General features: G+C 46.7%; 1 protein-coding gene across 1 annotated transcript in view; it reads right to left on the bottom strand.

Moving 5' to 3' along the window:
- Positions 1 to 22296, bottom strand: part of LOC146079830 (unconventional myosin-Ig-like) — a 194502-nt gene that overhangs the window by 156361 nt on the left and 15845 nt on the right. The window contains 3 exon segments of the mRNA XM_083186470.1: positions 17555 to 17650; positions 18513 to 18566; positions 19107 to 19345. Coding sequence (XP_083042596.1) covers positions 17555 to 17650; positions 18513 to 18566; positions 19107 to 19345 — 389 coding nt within the window.

Below are 22296 nucleotides of genomic sequence, written 5' to 3'. Positions count from 1 at the left end.
CTGCCCGTATATATAACACATGGTGGGGATAGAACCCATGACCTCAGTGCTGTGAGGCAGTAATGTAACCATTACACCATCCGTACTGCCCCGTATATATAACACATGGTGGGAATAGAACCCATGACCTCAGTGCTGTGAGGCAGTAATGTAACCATTACACCGTCCGTACTGCCCCGTATATATAACACATGGTGGGAATAGAACCCATGACCTCTGCGCTGTGAGGCAGTAATGCTAACCATTACATCATCCGTACTGCCCCATATTATGGAAGTCGAGTTACACACACGCCATTTTAGGATAGTATGGCCGCCATTTTGGTTCGCAGAGTTGCGCAAATAAAGTTTCCATACCCGAGTATGTGTGACAAAGTGGACCAGAAGAGTAGCCATACTATCACACATAAATTCATAATAACACACTTACACTAAATGAAATATAGTTAAAGGTTTAGAACGCCACACATAGCTTAGTTAGCCCTGCACACATCTGTCTGTATCATGTTTAGTACCGTTCCGTTCCGTTTCTTATGCGTAGTATTCCGGTCATTGCGAATATATCGCAATATACACGGCTCGATAGTTATGGACATAATCCATATTCCAGGGACAGTTTCTGTTGAAAGTAAGTAACAAAGGAATCTAGATGAAACCGGTTCTTATCACTGCTGACGCCGAAACCATCAGACAAAGGACTCTTAAAGTTCACTCCCCTGGACCTAGCCAAACCAGGTGTATCATCTTACCCCCCAATCACAGCTGACCTGACATACGACCTCTGACCAATGAGAACGGCCTTTGACCTCCCCTTTCTGACCCTATAAGATAGGCGACCCAGAGCAGCCAAAGTCTCTTCGGCACATCTACCTTTCCCTGACTTACCACCGGACTATAGTTCATCCCTGAACGATAGTGAGCTCTGACCGGACTGCGCTTCGCATATTTGATGAGAACGGTAACGGTTGCATTAACGGTATTTATTCTTATTGTATTGATTGGCTGATTGTGTCTTGTATCTGTTTTCTTTCCCCCTAGCTGAGCCTGTTTAGTATTCATTGTTAGTATATTGTATCACTTGTTATACCTGTTTATTCTTATTTCTGTAAACCCCTTTTTGTCCATTAGGGACTTAAATACAACCTTTTTACGGAGTTCTTATCTCCTTATTTCTATACAGTGGTCGTGTCTGTTTATTCGCATAATAGCGATAAGGTATATTACGGACACTGTCTGATAAGGTATATTCGCAGATTAGAGACAAAGTACTGCGAAGGAATCTCTGATTAAGGTATTGGTTCTTGGTGTACATCATACAATAAAAGGTACGCTACGCTGCGCTACGCTTTGTTCGCACGTAGTTAGGTATAAAGGGTACGTTGGTTGCGGACTTATTACGTAACCAACGCTTTTCACTTATGGTCACTCTGGTCATATTTTAATCGCCATTAACAATTGGGGGCATCGTCCGTCCGCTCCACATTCCAGAACTCAGTACCAGGCGTGCGACTCGACCTATACCAGCAAAAGGGTGGAAGTATTTATTTGTTTCCATTGCTGGATAGGCCGAGTCCGCAACGGTGCGGGGTTAGGGAAGTGCTAGCGCTGAACCCGGAGTACAATAAGTGAAGGCCACGTGTTTTAAAGCATATCATACCTAAGTGTTTAGTAAACTGTACTTCTGCCTGCCACAAGTAGTTTAACGGGGTATAGTGTCTTGGGTTGCTTGTTTATTACAGTATATGTACCACGTGCGATAAGGTTCGCACACGTGGAGTCTGTGTTTATTATAGTACATAGAGGATCCCCTCTGTGCAAAACTATAACTTGTATTGTTAGTTACTGCAAAACCAGGGACTCCGCCACGTGGCGACAAGCCCTGGGCCTTTTGCAGTAACGTAAAGCGTCTATTGTGTATTACGCAAGGTGCGCGCGCACGTGCCCATATCGGGAAAGTTTCGCATCTTTGTACGTGATTTACGGATTAAGTGCAGGATTTATTTCGCATCTTGATACGTAACTTTCGGACGGAGTTAAGGGATTTATTCCACATTTAGGCGCAATTACTGCGTATAGCGAAACCCGAGCGCAACCTTGCAAATACACTATAGAACACATGGGTGGCCGATTCATCGGCGGCCTGTGGGCAACGCACGTACACACGTGGCTGTTCATTGGTACTGCACATGCAGCACACATAGGAACTCAAAGGTGAACAGTATTAAACCACTAGCCTTATTTAAAACAGTATAGTAATATACTGTGGATGGGGCGGTGATTTAATAAAGAGAAAATAAGTTTTTTTTTTCTTTTGTTCATTTTCTCATAAAGCAAGCAACTCAAGCATTATTTTAATAGATTCCTATAGCGTATTATAAGGGATTTATACCTGCATAAGTATCTAGTGAAAAGCTACCAGCCTGGGAAGATTTTCTGTACAGAAATATTTCAAATATATGCATAAGACCAAGGTGTAACCAGCGCCCAGTGTGAAAAATAACTGAGGCGAACGGGTGTGTGACGACACGACTCAAGCGCAGTGTAGTCCAGAGTAGGACAGTCCAGTTAGGACCGGGTTCACGTGACGACGTGCCCATAGGAACTGCCCCTTCAGTGGAACTGATCCGCTAGGAGGGTACAAGAAGATACATCGGAACCCAGTGTTTCCGATTAGCTACTTTAGAAATCCAATTTTTGGGGGCACAGGAAAACAAGTTTGTTGTACCCTGGAAAAATTGTGCCGCACCAAGCAAGTTGGCTAGAAGTTCGCTGCTAGTTGAAAGACTTGGTGATTGAGTATCGTACCTCGTATCCTTCGCACCTGCTTGACTGTGGGATGTTCTAGGAAGCTGTAGAAGTGAGTGTTTGGGGAGCTCTCAGATAAGTAATAACCCACCGATATCTATTAAGCTGTGAACGTTTATTCCTGTAATTATGGGTAATAACGGGTCACGCTGTGATAACGTGCATGTTAGGGAGGAAGCAAGCCGGCCAAAAGGATCGGCTGCTTTTATTATGTGCAGGAAGCACGGTGAACGCGCAGTTGTTTACCAAAATAAATGGAGAAAAATGACACAAGGCAGCAAGTTAGAATTTCCCAGTGTTGGTAGCTTAGATCCGGAAATCTTATCGGCAGTAAAAGATGAAATATGCCTACTCTCCAGTCGTAAGGAGAGAGTGAAGCATATAGATATTCTTAAATTGTGGCAGAAGGAAGGACAGGAACAATGGGGAATCAGAGGTCTGGCAATACCAGACGCAATCAGCCACAATATAAATGCAACCGCTACCACAATAGAATCAGCTCCCCCACCCCCATATGTGCCGAAGGGGTTAAGGACTCATAAGAAAGGCATAAGTAATAATGTATCCGTTGCTAACCTGTACCCTGTCTTATCCCCTTACAAGGAAACCCGAGAGGAAAACGAGCAGCTGTTGGCACTGGCCGTCTCTCATGCAATTAATATGATTGAGGGAAAAGCTCAACCCGCTGTTGAGGCTCCAGCACAGGAGGAGGAGACGGCTGATGCCAACAGCATAGTATTGGACTCAGGTAATGATGCACCACACAGCACAGACACGGACAACTCCTAAGCAGGTCCCAGTAATGCGAGTGTGGTACAAACATATCCTATGCGCACACTGGAGGTTCCCTATGGTAAGGCAGACAGAGAGGGTGTGATACCTACCAGAAAGATGACCATGCTAAACCCATGGACACGGTTAGAGCTGCGGTCCATCATTTCAGATTTCCCTGATCCTAGGAAAGATCTAGCATCGTGCCGGAAATTTGTAAGGGATCTGGGAAACTCTGATGAGCCCACCAACAAGGATTGGAGAATCATGTTGAGGGCCTGTCTCCCCACTCACATAGACATCCCGAAATTCATTCAGGATAGTGGACTGAAAGTGGACAAGGAGATAAATGATGAGATCAACCAGGAAAATATACGCCTAATCAACTTACAATTGGGAGTATATTTTCCTGCGGCAGTGGAATATAGCAAGATTTTCACCATCAAACAAAAGGATGGCGAAACTGCTGCTGATTATTTCACTAAGGCCTTACTGGAGGTATCAAAATACACTGGTGTCTCCGAGCCTAAGGACGACCCCCACCTGAGGGAGATGATTGTCTCTGTGCTGGTGGAAGGGCTTAGGGAAAACCTGAGAGCCAGAGTCCAAACTTCTTTCCCAAACTGGCGTGGAATGACAGTGGATGCCGTACGGGAATCTGCTGTGGACCACGACCGCAACATTAAGAAGCACAGGGAACTGCAAACTGACAAACTGATGATGGTTAGCATCCAAGCCCTTACTAATGCCCCAAACAAAGCTGCATACCCACGAAACACCAGGGACACAGGTAGAAAGCCAATTATCTGTTACAACTGCAATAGGGAAGGTCACTACTCAGCTCATTGTAGGTTAGGAAACCCCAGGAATTATCAGACACATAAGCGAGAATGGGAATCTCACAAAGGTGAGACACGGAGATACCCAGCCCCTAGACAATGGGAGGAGACAGACAGGTCACGCAACATGCCTCCTCCCCATCTGATGGCTGACACTGTGCTAAGGGCAACCCAGGTCAGGCAATAGGAAACAGGTCATACCTGTATCCTACAGCCAGTTAGATTAACTCAACACCTTAGAGAGGAACCTCAGGTGAAGGTTGATATAGCTGGAGTAAGGCAAACCTTTTTGGTTGATACAGGGGCGGCCAGATCTGTTCTCAACACTCCTCTTCACTTGGGTTTCACGAACAAATCAGTAGCAGCAATTGGGGTAACAGGAAAAATACAACATTACCCACTGACGAAACCAGCGGAGGTTACAATCGGGCCTTTGCATACCAAACATTCTTTCCTGTTGGCTGCAGCGGCCCCGACTAACCTCCTGGGTAGAGATTTACTATGCAAAATGGGATGTGTCATCTATTGCACCCCCGATGGGGTATTTCTGGACACTCCTAAAAATCTTACACAAGAAGTGCAAGATATGCTGGACAGTCCTCAGAGGCTAATGTTGTATTCCACTGTTGTAGAATCAAATCCATCTAGGGTAGCTGAAATTACAGCACAAATACCGAGTTCCCTTTGGACTAAAGATGGACAGGACGCTGGGCTAATGGCAAATGTAGCTCCAGTAGAAATCCGCTTAAAAGAAGGCAGGATAGCCCCAAAAATACCGCAGTACCCTTTAAAACCTGAAGTTGAGCTAGGAGTATTCCCAGTGATCCAACGATTGCTCCAACAGGAAATCCTAGTTAGAACTTCCAGCACGGCCAATAGTCCCATCTTTCCTGTGAAAAAGAGCGGGGGGAGGGGCTACAGACTAGTGCAGGATTTAAGAGGGGTAAACAAAGTAGTTGAGAGCCAATTCCCCGTAGTGCCAAACCCAGCTGTCATCCTAATGCAAATCCCACCTCACTGTACTCATTTCACAGTCATTGATTTGTGTTCAGCGTTCTTCTCCGTCCCTTTGCACCCTGACAGCCAGTATCTGTTCGCCTTTACCTACAGAGGAGTACAGTATACCTGGACACGACTTCCCCAGGGGTTCATAGACAGCCCCAGCATCTTCTCCCAGGCCTTGCATGATTGTTTACAATCCTTTCAACCCATGAGTGGTTCGATACTGATACAATATGTCGATGACTTGTTGTTGTGTTCTGAGTCACTGGAGTCATCAGTGGATGACACTAGACAGCTGCTGATGCATCTCTCAGAGACAGGACATAAAGTATCAAAGGATAAGCTGCAATTATGCCAGACCAGGGTTAAGTATCTGGGCCACTGCCTTACCCAAGGGCTGAGACACCTCACCGACGACAGAATCCAAGCGATTCAGAACATGGTACTGCCACAGACCCAGCATCAGATCCGTACGTTCCTAGGCATGTGTGGATACTGTCGCAATTGGATCCCAGGATTCTCTATTCTGGCATTACCACTACAAGAGATGGTTTCCTCAACTAAGCCAGATCGGGTCTCTCATACTGAGGAATCTGAGCTGGCTTTCGAGGAACTAAAGGTGAGCCTAACAAAGGCCCCAGCACTGGGAATGCCAGATTATGGGAAACCCTTTGAACTGTACGGAACTGAATCAGGTGGGTGTGCGGCAGGAGTACTTGTATAAAAACATGGTGATGCCAACCGACCAATAGCGTACTACAGTGGCCAGCTGGACACAGTAGCACGCTCACTCCCAACTTGCTTACGAAGTGTGGCTGCAATAGCACAACTAGTAAGTAAGAGTGAGGACGTAGTGTTGGGACACGATTTAACTGTTCATGCTCCCCATGCTGTCTCTGCCCTCCTAAATTCTGCCCAAACACGTCATGTGTCCTCAGCACGGTTCACTAAGTGGGAACTGGCGCTGATGGCCCCAGTAAATATTACCATCAAAAGATGCAACACACTAAACCCAGCCACATTCCTTCCTCATGTGCCCTCCAAGGCACAAAGGGTGGAGGGTGATGGGAATGTTGCTGAATATGGTAAAGCAGAGTTTAGTGAGTGTGAGGACAAACATGATTGCATGACCTACCTGAATCAGACCTTCACAGCACGTCCTGACATAAGCGACAGCCCATTAAGTGAGGTAGACATAACCTTATTCACAGATGGTAGCTGTCAGACAGACGGACACGGGAGAGCTGTGCACAGGCTACGCAGTAGTAGATGGAGAAGGTATTGTGGAAGCTGAACCCTTGGGACCACCTCACTCAGCACAAGTAGCGGAACTGGTGGCATTAACCAGAGCATGTGAACTGGCCCAAGGAAAAGCAGTTAACATATATACCGACTCCAGATATGCTTTCGGAGTAGTCCATGATTTTGGAGCCCTATGGCGCCTCCTAAATTTCATGACGGCGGCTGGCACACCAGTGGCGCATGCGACATACATTAGGAGACTTCTGGGAGCTATTCAGCTTCCAGACAGAGTGGCTGTTATCAAGTGCAAAGCTCACACATCAGAGAAGGACCCGGTGTCACTTGGTAACAGCCGCGCTGATGAGGCAGCGAAAAGGGCCGCGTGCCCTGTAAATATTTTCACCCATCCCACCAACCTTTGTACACTGAACATGGTATCCACATCCAAACTGATAGACATGCAGAATTTGTGTTCCCCACAGGAAAGAGCAGTATGGAAGTCGAAGGGATGTGGCCAAGAGTCCACCGGACTTTGGAGAGATGGACACGGGAAACCAGTGGCCCCCAAGGCATACCTTCCTAGTCTAGCCGAGGCGGCCCATGGGCTGACACATCTTGGGAAGGAAGGTATGTGCAAGCTGGTAAAGGCCTACTGGTGTGCACCAGGGTTCGCTTCTCAAGCAGGTAGAGTGGCAATGTCATGCCTCACCTGTTTGAGGAAGAACGTTGGAAAAGCCATCCCAACAGAGCCATCCCACATCCCTCCTACAGAAGGCCCTTTCCAGGTAATACAAATCGACTTCATACAGTTACCACCCTGTAGAAATTTGAAATATGTATTAGTTTGTGTTGACATGTTTTCCAGCTGGGTGGAGGCTTTCCCCGCTGCCTCCAACACTGCTACCTTTACAGCAAAGAAAATATGTCAGGAGTTTGTCTGTAGATATGGTATCCCAAAGGTCATTGAGAGTGACAGAGGCACTCATTTCACAGGAGAGGTCTTCCAAATCATGTGTAAACTCCTGGGGATTAATAGTAAACTTCATACTCCATATCGTCCCCAAGCGAGCGCCAAAGTTGAGAGAATGAATGGTACTATTAAGAACAAATTGGGTAAAGTTATGGCTGAAACAGGGTTGTTATGGCCAGAGGCACTGCCTATTGTGTTGTATAGCATTAGGACCACTCCCAGGACTCCGCTCAACTTGTCCCCCTTCGAGATATTGTTTGGTCGGCAGCCACACATCATGATAGACCCACAGGATGATCTCAAATGTAACAATGAGCTAACTGTACAGTATATCCTAAAGCTAAACAAACAGCTAAGGGAGCAACAAAAGCAGCTGAATTTACTGAACCCTGATATGCCTACCGAGAATTGTCATAATCTTAAACCAGGAGACTTTGTTATGATCCGAAATTTTTTACGCTCAGGTTGTTTGATAGACCGTTGGGAAGGACCGTACCAAGTTTTGTTGACCAGCACTACATCAATTAAAGTCGCAGAGAGAGAGACTTGGATACATTCGTCCCACTGCAAGAAAGCCAGTAACCCAGAATCCCAGTGTGCAGAGAGCGAAAGAGAAGTGTCGCTAGAAGCATTGTTTCGGGAACACTGAGAAGCAGCCAAGGTCGAGCAACCTGAGCGAACAAAGGTCCAAGAGCAGAGCAAAATAAAAGTCCCCTGGTAGAGATGATGGAAGGACTCCAAGCAACAGGTTCACAGCTATGCATATATTTCTTTGTTTTCTTTCTGTGTTCTTTTCTTCATCCCAAGATACTCGGTGGCTGCCACATTCTAGAGCGATCGGAGCGGAGTTCTGACAGTGTAATAATGGACCCAGATATGGGTGAGGTAGAATCCCTAAACCAGCTTGATACTTTGCCCATGACAGGAGAAGGTAAAAGGTATGAGGAAAACGTAGTTCAAGGGCTATGTGATGAGTTATTGTCTGGCGAGTACTGTGTCTGTAGATATTGTCAACCTAAAATGGAAGAAGAATGCATCCAGCGATGTCAGTCGACAAGTAAGGCAACTACAGGCCGACATCCTTTGAGTGATTACCATTCACTAGTGGGTAAGGTCTTAAACCAAACAGAATGCTGGGTGTGTTCACAAGTGTTACATAAAAGGAGTAGTGTAGGCCTAGTCCCATACCCGCTTAATATTTCAGAGATAAGCGTATTAAATAAGGGGAGGCCATTGGATAAGAGATACCTGTATACCAGGTCCCCTAGTCTTAGATTACACCCATACCAAGTGGATAAATCCCTGGTATGTATGAACTTCTCGAGTTCCAGAGCGATTGGTACTTGGGAAGTGACATGGCATAACCAGACAATAACTTACTCCCAGCGTCCAGATGGAGAGCCTATTGATAAAGAATTGTTGTTAAAGATCCAAACCAGTGGGAGACATTATAAATATGTTTACACGGTGAAGAAAAGTAAAATGATGGCCGGCAGAGTATCAGCCGGCTACTGTAATGTAACCCTACAGCCAGAAACATGTGAGGAACGAGTCAGGGAGCAGGGGACGGGGATGTTCTTATGGATAATGTGTGACAAGATCATGAAATACTCTGTCCCCTATTTTCTCCCTGACGATGTTTATTATATTTGTGGTAGGAGGGCGTACAAATGGCTCTCCATGAACTACGTTGGAATTTGTTACCTAGGCAGAGTGTTACCTGAAGTGATGACCCTCACACATGATGAGATGGTGAGCATACACAGAGGTATACCTCCTCCTTACACTCATACCCATTATGACCAAATCCATAAAAGGGATTTAACAATCAAGAAAGAACCCCTAGCTTCTGAAATGATACACGAGTCGTTCGGTATCCAACTCCTCATTGCTTTAGATATCACCCATACAGCCAGAGGAGTCATAAATTTTAAATATATACAAGCATTAGCCAGCTTGGTAGATAACATCACTGAGATTTATGATGACACCTTTAGATACACTGGGAAGGAGTTGCAAGCATATAAAAGAGAGCTAGTCCAACATCGGATGGTGCTGAACTATCTGACAGCTATGACAGGAGGATATTGTGTCACCCTCTCTACACAGTTTGGGGTGAAATGTTGTACATATATCACCAACAATACTGAAGACCCAGAAGAAATCATCGATCATCGGATGGATGAGATTCTTCAGCTTAAATGGGAATTTAGAAGGGAACATAATATCAGCCTGGCAGAAATAGGTAACAAAGTTAGTGAATGGACCTCCTGGTTGAATCCAATGCACTGGTTCTCTGGTTTAGGAGAATGGGCGCAAGGGATCATAGCTAGCATAGGAAAACTCCTTCTCTGTATCGGTGGTGCCATCATAGTCTTTGTGTTATTGTTCAAATGTTTAAAGGTGGTGACCCGGGGAAAGGCAAAACGTACCGAAATCTTGAGTGTAAGAACGAGAAATACAGAGGAAGACCAGGGTTTGGTATATGACCCTAGAATCGAAACCACCTCCCTTTAAAGAAACCATATTTGTGAACGTGTATATGTTGTAACCACCCTTGTTTTTATTTTTATCCCAAAATTGTACATTATCCTTCGTGACCCTGAGTAGATTGTTCGATAAATGCGGCCCATCATTTATCCGTGATCCTGGATCGGCCAAGAGCAGATGGTTTACTCCCCTTATATGTTTATTTCATGGATCCCAATTTCTTTGTCAGGATTATGAATTTCTGTATTGTCGTGTAAAATGTTTTTTTTTATGTAACAGTTTTATATTTACTGTTAAAGGGTGGACTATGGAAGTAGAGTTACACACACGCCATTTTAGGATAGTATGGCCGCCATTTTGGTTCGCAGAGTTGCGCAAATAAAGTTTCCATACCCGAGTATGTGTGACAAAGTGGACCAGAAGAGTAGCCATACTATCACACATAAATTCATAATAACACACTTACACTAAATGAAATATAGTTAAAGGTTTAGAACGCCACACATAGCTTAGTTAGCCCTGCACACATCTGTCTGTATCATGTTTAGTACCGTTCCGTTTCTTATGCGTAGTATTCCGGTCATTGCGAATATATCGCAATATACACGGCTCGATAGTTATGGACATAATCCATATTCCAGGGACAGTTTCTGTTGAAAGTAAGTAACAAAGGAATCTAGATGAAACCGGTTCTTATCACTGCTGACGCCGAAACCATCAGACAAAGGACTCTTAAAGTTCACTCCCCTGGACCTAGCCAAACCAGGTGTATCATCTTACCCCCCAATCACAGCTGACCTGACATTCGACCTCTGACCAATGAGAACGGCCTTTGACCTCCCCTTTCTGACCCTATAAGATAGGCGACCCAGAGCAACCTCCCCTTTCTGACCCTATAAGATAGGCGACCCAGAGCAGCCAAAGTCTCTTCGGCACATCTACCTTTCCCTGACTTACCACCGGACTATAGTTCATCCCTGAACGATAGTGAGCTCTGACCGGACTGCGCTTCGCATATTTGATGAGAACGGTAACGGTTGCATTAACGGTATTTATTCTTATTGTATTGATTGGCTGATTGTGTCTTGTATCTGTTTTCTTTCCCCCTAGCTGAGCCTGTTTAGTATTCATTGTTAGTATATTGTATCACTTGTTATACCTGTTTATTCTTATTTCTGTAAACCCCTTTTTGTCCATTGGGGACTTAAATACAACCTTTTTACGGAGTTCTTATCTCCTTATTTCTATACAGTGGTCGTGTCTGTTTATTCGCATAATAGCGATAAGGTATATTACGGACACTGTCTGATAAGGTATATTCGCAGATTAGAGACAAAGTACTGCGAAGGAATCTCTGATTAAGGTATTGGTTCTTGGTGTACATCATACAATAAAAGGTACGCTACGCTGCGCTACGCTTTGTTCGTACGTAGTTAGGTATAAAGGGTACGTTGTTTGCGGACTTATTACGTAACCTGCGCTTTTCACTTATTGTCTCTCTGGTCATATTTAATCGCCATTAACAATATATATATATAACACATGGTGGGAATAGAACCCATGACCTCTGCGCTGTGAGGCAGTAATGCTAACCATTACATCATCAGTACTGTCCCGTATACATAACACATGGTGGGAATAGAACCCATGACCCATTACATCATCAGTACTGTCCCGTATATATAACACATGGTGGGAATAGAACCCATGACCTCTGCGCTGTGAGGCAGTAATGTAACCATTACACCGTCCGTACTGCCCCGTATATATAACACATGGTGGGTATAGAACCCATGACCTCAGCGCTGTGAGGCAGTAATGCTAACCATTACACCATCCGTGCTGCCCCGTATATATAACACATGGTGGGTATAGAACCCATGACCTCAGCGCTGTGAGGCAGTAATGCTAACCATTACACCATCCGTGCTGCCCCGTATATATAACACATGGTGGGGATAGAACCCATGACCTCAGCGCTGTGAGGCAGTAATACTAACCATTACACCATCCGTACTGCCCCGTATATATAACACATGGTGGGGATAGAACCCATGACCTCAGCGCTGTGAGGCAGTAATGTAACCATTACACCATCCGTACTGCCCCGTATATATAACACATGGTGGGAATAGAACCCATGACCTCAGTGCTGTGAGGCAGTAATGTAACCATTGCACCATCCGTACTGCCCCGTATATATAACACATAGTGGGGATAGAACCCATGACCTCAGCGCTGTGAGGCAGTAATGCTAACCATTACACCATCCGTACTGCCCCGTATATATAACACATGGTGGGAATAGAACCCATGACCTCAGTGCTGTGAGGCAGTAATGTAACCATTGCACCATCCGTACTGCCCCGTATATATAACACATGGTGGGGATAGAACCCATGACCTCAGCGCTGTGAGGCAGTAATGCTAACCATTACACCATCCGTACTGCCCCGTATATATAACACATGGTGGGAATAGAACCCATGACCTCTGCGCTGTGATGCAGTAATGTAACCATTACACCGTCCGTACTGCCCCGTATATATAACACATGGTGGGAATAGAACCCATGACCTCAGCGCTGTGAGGCAGTAATGCTAACCATTACACCATCCGTACTGCCCCGTATATATAACACATGGTGGGGATAGAACCCATGACCTCAGTGCTGTGAGGCAGTAATGTAACCATTACACCATCCGTACTGCCCCGTATATATAACACATGGTTGGGATAGAACCCATGACCTCAGCGCTGTGAGACAGTAATGTAACCATTACACCGTCCGTACTGCCCCGTATATATAACACATGGTGGGAATAGAACCCATGACCTCAGTGCTGTGAGGCAGTAATGTAACCATTACACCGTCCGTACTGCCCCGTATATATAACACATGGTGGGAATAGAACCCATGACCTCTGCGCTGTGAGGCAGTAATGCTAACCATTACATCATCCGTACTGCCCCATATATATATAACACATGGTGGGAATAGAACCCATGACCTCTGCGCTGTGAGGCAGTAATGCTAACCATTACATCATCAGTACTGTCCCGTATACATAACACATGGTGGGAATAGAACCCATGACCCATTACATCATCAGTACTGTCCCGTATATATAACACATGGTGGGAATAGAACCCATGACCTCTGCGCTGTGAGGCAGTAATGCTAACCATTACATCATCAGTACTGCCCCGTATATATAACACATGGTGGGAATAGAACCCATGACCTCAGCGCTGTGAGGCAGTAATGTAACCATTACACCGTCCGTACTGCCCCATATATATATATATAACACATGGTGGGGATAGAACCCATGACCTCAGCACTGTGAGGCAGTAATGCTAACCATTACACCGTCCGTACTGCCCCGTATATATATAACACATGGTGGGGATAGAACCCATGACCTCAGCGCTGTGAGGCAGTAATGCTAACCATTACACCGTCCGTACTGCCCCGTATATATAACACATGGTGGGGATAGAACCCATGACCTCAGCGCTGTGAGGCAGTAATGTAACCATTACACCGTCCGTACTGCCCCGTATATATAACACATGGTGGGGATAGAACCCATGACCTCAGCGCTGTGAGGCAGTAATGTAACCATTACACCGTCCGTACTGCCCCGTATATATAACACATGGTGGGAATAGAACCCATGACCTCAGCGCTGTGAGGCAGTAATGTAACCATTACATCATCCATACTGCCTCGTATATATAACACATGGTGGGGATAGAACCCATGACCTCAGCGCTGTGAGGCAGTAATGTAACCATTACACCGTCCGTACTGCCCCGTATATATAACACATGGTGGGGATAGAACCCATGACCTCAGCGCTGTGAGGCAGTAATGCTAACCATTACACCATCCGTACTGCCCCGTATATATAACACATGGTGGGAATAGAACCCATGACCTCAGTGCTGTGAGGCAGTAATGTAACCATTACACTGTCCGTACTGCCCCGTATATATAACACATGGTGGGAATAGAACCCATGACCTCAGTGCTGTGAGGCAGTAATGCTAACCATTACAGCGTCCGTACTGCCCCGTATATATAACACATGGTGGGAATAGAACCCATGACCTCAGTGCTGTGAGGCAGTAATGTAACCATTACACCAACCGTACTGCCCCGTATATATAACACATGGTGGGAATAGAACCCATGACCTCAGCGCTGTGAGGCAGTAATGTAACCATTACACCATCCGTACTGCCCGTATATATAACACATGGTGGGGATAGAACCCATGACCTCAGCGCTGCGAGGCAGTAATACTAACCATTACACCATCTGTACTGCCCCGTATATATAACACATGGTGGGGATAGAACCCATGACCTCAGTGCTGTGAGGCAGTAATGCTAACCATTACACCATCCGTACTGCCCCGTATATATAACACATGGTGGGAATAGAACCCATGACCTCAGTGCTGAGGCAGTAATATAACCATTACACCATCCATACTGCCCCGTATATATAACATATGGTGGGGATAGAACCCATGACCTCAGTGCTGTGAGGCAGTAATATAACCATTACACCATCCGTACTGCCCTGTATATATAACACATGGTGGGGATAGAACCCATGACCTCAGTGCTGAGGCAGTAATATAACCATTACACCATCCATACTGCCCCGTATATATAACATATGGTGGGGATAGAACCCATGACCTCAGTGCTGTGAGGCAGTAATATAACCATTACACCATCCGTACTGCCCTGTATATATAACACATGGTGGGGATAGAACCCATGACCTCAGTGCTGTGAGGCAGTAATGTAACCATTACACCATCCGTACTTCCCGTATATATAACACATGGTGGGGATAGAACCCATGACCTCAGTGCTGTGAGGCAGTAATATAACCATTACACCATCCGTACTGCCCCGTATATATAACACATGGTGGGAATAGAACCCATTACCTCAGCGCTGTGAGGCAGTAATGTAACCATTACACCGTCCGTACTGACCCGTATATATAACACATGGTGGGGATAGAACCCATGACCTCAGCGCTGTGAGGCAGTAATGTAACCATTACACCATCCGTACTGCCCCGTATATATAACACATGGTGGGGATAGAACCCATGACCTCAGTGCTGTGAGGCAGTAATGCTAATCATTACACCATCCGTACTGCCCGTATATATAACACATGGTGGGGATAGAACCCATGACCTCAGCGCTGTGAGGCAGTAATGTAACCATTACACCATCCGTACTGCCCCGTATATATAACACATGGTGGGGATAGAACCCATGACCTCAGTGCTGTGAGGCAGTAATATAACCATTACACCATCCGTACTGCCCTGTATATATAACACATGGTGGGGATAGAACCCATGACCTCAGTGCTGTGAGGCAGTAATGTAACCATTACACCATCCGTACTTCCCGTATATATAACACATGGTGGGGATAGAACCCATGACCTCAGCGCTGTGAGGCAGTAATGTAACCATTACACCATCCGTACTGCCCCGTATATATAACACATGGTGGGGATAGAACCCATGACCTCAGTGCTGTGAGGCAGTAATGCTAACCATTACACCGTCCGTACTGCCCCGTATATATAACACATGGTGGGGATAGAACCCATGACCTCAGTGCTGTGAGGCAGTAATGCTAATCATTACACCATCCGTACTGCCCCGTATATATAACACATGGTGGGAAAAAAACCCATTACCTCAGCGCTGTGAGGCAGTAATGTAACCATTACACCGTCCGTACTGCCACGTATATATAACACATGGTGGGGATAGAACCCATGACCTCAGCACTGTGAGGCAGTAATGTAACCATTACACCCTCCGTACTGCCCCGTATATATAACACATGGTGGGAATAGAACCCATGACCTCAGCGCTGTGAGGCAGTAATGCTAACCATTACACCGTCCGTACTGCCCTGTATATATAACACATGGTGGGGATAGAACCCATGACCTCAGCGCTGTGAGGCAGTAATGTAATCATTACACCATCCGTGCTGCCCCGTATATATAACACATGGTAGGGATAGAACCCATGACCTCAGTGCTGTGAGGCAGTAATATAACCATTACACCGTCCGTACTGCCCTGTATATATAACACATGGTGGGGATAGAACCCATGACCTCAGCGCTGTGAGGCAGTAATGTAATCATTACACCATCCGTGCTGCCCCGTATATATAACACATGGTGGGAATAGAACCCATGACCTCAGCGCTGTGAGGCAGTAATGCTAACCATTACACCGTCCGTACTGCCCTGTATATATAACACATGGTGGGGATAGAACCCATGACCTCAGCGCTGTGAGGCAGTAATGTAATCATTACACCATCCGTGCTGCCCCGTATATATAACACATGGTAGGGATAGAACCCATGACCTCAGTGCTGTGAGGCAGTAATATAACCATAACACCGTCCGTACTGCCCCGTATATATAACACATGGTGGGGATAGAACCCATGACCTCAGTGCTGTGATTCAGTAATGTAACCATTACACCATCCGTACTGCCCGTATATATAACACATGGTGGGGATAGAACCCATGACCTCAGCGCTGTGAGGCAGTAATGTAATCATTACACCATCCGTGCTGCCCCGTATATATAACACATGGTGGGGATAGAACCCATGACCTCAGTGCTGTGAGGCAGTAATGCTATAACCATTACACCATCTGTACTGCCCCGTATATATAACACATGGTAGGGATAGAACCCATGAGCTCAGCGCTGTGAGGCAGTAATGCTAACCATTACACCATCCGTACTGACCCGTATATATAACACATGGGGGGAATAGAACCCATGACCTCAGCGGTGTGAGGCAGTAATGTAACCATTACACCATCCGTACTGCCCCGTATATATAACACATGGTTGGGATAGAACCCATGACCTCAGCGCTGTGAGGCAGTAATGTAACCATTACACCGTCCGTACTGCCACGTATATATAACACATGGTGGGGATAGAACCCACGACCTCAGCGCTGTGAGGCAGTAATGTAACCATTACACCATCCGTACTGCCCCGTATATATAACACATGGTTGGGATAGAACCCATGACCTCAGCGCTGTGAGGCAGTAATACTAACCATTACACCATCCGTACTGCCCCGTATATATAACACATGGTGGGGATAGAACCCATGACCTCAGTGCTGTGAGGCAGTAATGTAACCATTACACCATCCGTACTGCCTCAGCGCTGTGAGGCAGTAATATAACCATTACACCGTCCGTACTGCCCGTATATATAACACATGGTGGGGATAGAACCCATGACCTCAGTGCTGTGAGGCAGTAATGTAACCATTACACCATCGGTACTGCCCCACGGTATACAGACATACAGGTATGTAGGTGACACTCACGTTGTTATTGTCACCGTCCCTGGTGAAGACGTATACCCCGGGGTCTCTCTGTAGATACAGCGACCTCAGCATATCCTCCGGACCCCCCAGCAGGAGCTGCAACAGAGAGAGAGAGAGAGAGTGTGTCATTGTATGAGGGCGAAGAGGAACGTCTGCCATCACCAGTGCCAGTGAGGGGACTATCCATTTGTTTAGTCGGGATAATGAATGGGCGCACAATGTTGCCATTCAATTGTTTTGGGTGCCCTTTAATTATCTCGCTTATCGCAACCACTTAAACCACATAAAGCGGCTTATACGCAACTAAACAAATGGCTGTGAACAGAAACATTCAAACTGCCGACTTTTCTCACATGTCGGCTCGCCGCCTCCAGAGAGTGTGCGCTGACGCGAGCAACAACTGAAGTGTGCTGTCAGGTGTTCCAAACAAATGACTTTACCGATATTGGGGCAGATGTATTAAGCCTTAACATGAGATAAATGCCAGGGTGATAAGGAGAGATAAACATCCAGCCAATCAGCTCCTTACTGACTTTTTTCAAACACAGCCTGTAACATGTCAGTTGGCAGGTGATTGGCTGGATGTTTATCTCTCCTAATCACCCTTGCATTTATCTCTTGTTAAAGCTTAATACATCTGCCCCAATGTCCTGTGCGGCTCCAGCAGCCTCTGTGTATACAGGGCCAACTGAGATATACATCCAGCCGCCAGTAGAGGTACTGGGGTGCCCCCTGGAGGCGTCACCGAGCCTGTAGCATGGCGAGCGCATTCCCGCTAGGGATTCCGATGACCGAAAAACGGCCGCCGGAATCCTAACTGCCGGTGAGTTATATCATACCCGTTACAGATCGCAGTCGCAAGGTGTGACACCCCAAAATGGTCGCAACGCTCCCCAATACCGCCCATCTCACTTTACGTCCCCACTGCAGTGGAATAGGAGGCGGGCACATCACTCACCTGGTAGAAGGAGTGAAAGTTCCTCTCCCCCGGCTGCTGCTTCAGCACACGGGACTAGGACAGAAGGACAGACAGTCAGGGTTACATGGTGGTCTGGTCACTATGGCCCTGTAGTAACCGCTAACATGACCGCACACCCTCACACGGGACACTTACATCATATAACATATGCTGAGGACCAAGACAAGTGCCCATACCACACCCAACTCTCTGCACATGTTACATCTGCCCTCCTGCAGTGCAGCATGGTATTACCCAGGTGCTCAGGTACTGGCTGCTTCTGTATGTAGTCCACACCTAACTCTCTGCACATGTTACATCTGCCTCCTGCAGTGCAGCATGGTATTACCCAGGTGCTCAGGTACTGGCTGCTTCTGTATGTAGTCCACACCTAACTCTCCGCACGTGTTACATCTGCCTCCTGCAGCGCAGCATGGTGTAACCCAGGTGCTTAGCTACTTGCTCCGTGTGCTTTTATCCCACTTTTAGCCCCTGAATGTACTGGCTGTTCAGGAATTGCCCATACAGTGCTTCACAGCCAATCTGTGTGAGCCCATGTTACTGTGGGCGGCTGTTGCTTGGTCGCCTTCTTACCTTCTCCAAGAGGTAGTTGTTTATGTGTCCTCCGGTCGGATCGCCCTTGAAGTCGAAGTTTATATCCATGTATTTGCCGAATCTGCTGGAGTTGTCGTTGCGGTTTGTTTTTGCGTTTCCAAAGGCCTCCAGGACACAGTTAGACTTCAGCAGCACGTTCTTCACCCTGGGGGTAGGATGGCGCAATGTGAGAGATGGGAAGGGCTGGCGGGAAGGGCTGGCGCCGTAGGGGCTGGTTACTGCAAGGAATAATACCGATGTGACGCTTATTCACAGACAAAGGGGAGCGGAGGGAAGTTTGCATAGCGCACTTTGGGGGTGATTCTGGTGGGTTCCAAAAGAAAACTCCTTCTCTAATTGACAAAACCATGCTGCACTGCAGGTGGGGCTGATGTAACATGTGCAGAGTTAGATTTGGGTGAGTTATTTTGTTTCTGTGCAGAGTAAATATAGGGTTGCCTACACGACCCTCTCCTTCAGGGACACAATGCTCTGTTCCTGGACTTCCCTGGTAATGTATGATTGCCAGCACCTGTGGGGAGCTAGGTCATTGATAAGAAAGGTGTCACCACAGGTGCTGGCAATCCTACATTACCAGGGAAGCCCAGGAACAGAGCATTGTGTCCTCCTGGAGAGGGGCATGGTGGGAGGTATAGATAATGTATGATTACCAGCACCTGTGGGAGGTAACTGATAAGAGAGGTGTCACCACAGGTGCTGGCAATCATACATTACCAGGGAAGCCCAGGAACAGAGCATTGTGTCCTCCTGGAGAGGGGCATGCTGGGAGGTATGGATAATGTATGATTGCCAGCACCTGTGGGGAGCTAGGTAACTGATAAGGTGTCACCACAGGTGCTGGCAATCATACATTACCAGGGAAGCCCAGGAACAGAGCATTGTGTCCTCCTGGAGAGGGGCATGCTGGGAGGTATGGATAATGTAGGATTGCCAGCACCTGTGGGGAGCTAGGTAACTGATAAGAAAGGTGTCACCACAGGTGCTGGCAATCATACATTACCAGGGAAGCCCAGGAACAGAGCATTGTGTCCTCCTGGAGAGGGGCATGCTGGCCGGTTGGATAATGTATGATTGCCAGCACCTGTGGGGAGCTGGGTAACTGATAAGAAAGGTGTCACCACAGGTACTGGCAATAATACATTACCAGGGAAGCCCAGGAACAGAGCATTGTGTCCTCCTGGAGAGGGGCATGCTGGGAGGTATGGATAATGTATGATTGCCAGCACCTGTGGGGGAGGTAACTGATAAGAGAGGTGTCACCACAGGTGCTGGCAATCATACATTACCAGGGAAGCCCAGGAAGCAGAGCATTGTGTCCTCCTGGAGAGGGGCATGCTGGGAGGTATGGATAATGTATGATTGCCAGCACCTGTGGGGAGCTAGGTAACTGATAAGGTGTCACCACAGGTGCTGGCAATCATACATTACCAGGGAAGCCCAGGAACAGAGCATTGTGTCCTCCTGGAGAGGGGCATGCTGGGAGGTATGGATAATGTAGGATTGCCAGCACCTGTGGGGAGCTAGGTAACTGATAAGAAAGGTGTCACCACAGGTGCTGGCAATCATACATTACCAGGGAAGCCCAGGAACAGAGCATTGTGTCCTCCTGGAGAGGGGCATGCTGGCCGGTTGGATAATGTATGATTGCCAGCACCTGTGGGGAGCTGGGTAACTGATAAGAAAGGTGTCACCACAGGTACTGGCAATAATACATTACCAGGGAAGCCCAGGAACAGAGCATTGTGTCCTCCTGGAGAGGGGCATGCTGGGAGGTATGGATAATGTAGGATTACCAGCACCTGTGGGGAGCTAGGTAACTGATAAGAAAGGTGTCACCACAGGTGATGGCAATCATACATTACCAGGGAAGCCCAGGAACAGAGCATTGTGTCCTCCTGGAGAGGGGCATGCTGGGAGGTATGGATAATGTAGGATTACCAGCACCTGTGGGGAGCTAGGTAACTGATAAGAAAGGTGTCACCACAGGTGATGGCAATCATACATTACCAGGGAAGTCGATGGAACAGAGCATTTTCTCACTGAAGGAGAGGGTCAGGTAGGTAAGTATGAATAAATACCGGCTGCTTTATTTTTACACTGCTATATAGATATAATTTTGAAAACACATCACCCAAATGTAATGGGCCCCATACATCAGCAATCACAATTTATGGATTTCCAGATACAGGGATTTTTTGGCCAGATAAATGGATTTTACAATCTATCTGACTTTGCCCACACATTACAGATTTATTTCAGTGATCGGCAGATTTTTCCATCTAAAGATTGCATCTTCATATCTGGAAATTGCCCAATCGATTGCTGTTCATAATGTAAATAGATGAAGAAGACGAATTGGGAATGCCCACACATATAAAAAAGATCTGCAGATAATACCAGATTATTAAACATGTTTAAAAACCTGATTAAGCAATCGATTGGCGATTTTGATTGGGATTGCCAAAAGGGAGAGCCCACACATCTAAAATTTATTGTGGCAATCATCTCCATATCTGAAAATTGTCACAATTAATTGCTGATGTATGGGGCCCATTACTCTCTGCACATGTAACATCTGCCCCACCTGCAGTGCACATGGTTTTGTCCCAATCAAAGAAGGAGTTTGTACGCTTACACCTGTACAACTGGGCTAGAAGTGGCCGTGCTCCCAGCCCCCTCAACTGCATTAATGCTCTACCCCCCCCCCCCCCACTATCACCACATACCCACCCTCTCACCTGCACTACTGCACTATCCCCCCCCCACACACACACCGTACTACTACTACCACCACCACCACACTCTCCCTCCCCTGCACGACCCCCCCCCCCTCACTATCACCACACACCCCTCACCTCCACTACTACTACACACACACACACACAGTACTACTACCACCACCGCCACACACTCCCTCCCCTGCACGACCCCCCCTCACTATCACCACACACCCCTCACCTCCACTACTACTACACACACACACACACAGTACTACTACCACCACACACTCCCTCCCCTGCACTACTGCACTATCCCCCCCCCACTGTAACCACACACACCCCTCACCTCCACTACTGCACTACACACACACTCCCACCACCACCACACAATCCCTCCCCTGCACTACTGCACTATCCCCCCGATCACAAACACCACATTTCCATACAGA

Source organism: Crinia signifera, chromosome 5 (genome assembly GCF_055691185.1).
Source record: "Crinia signifera chromosome 5, ASM5569118v1, whole genome shotgun sequence".
In the NCBI taxonomy this organism is placed as follows: Eukaryota; Metazoa; Chordata; class Amphibia; order Anura; family Myobatrachidae; genus Crinia; species Crinia signifera.
The sequence above is the reverse complement of the archived record's forward strand: the minus strand, read 5'-3'. Positions and strand labels throughout refer to the sequence as shown.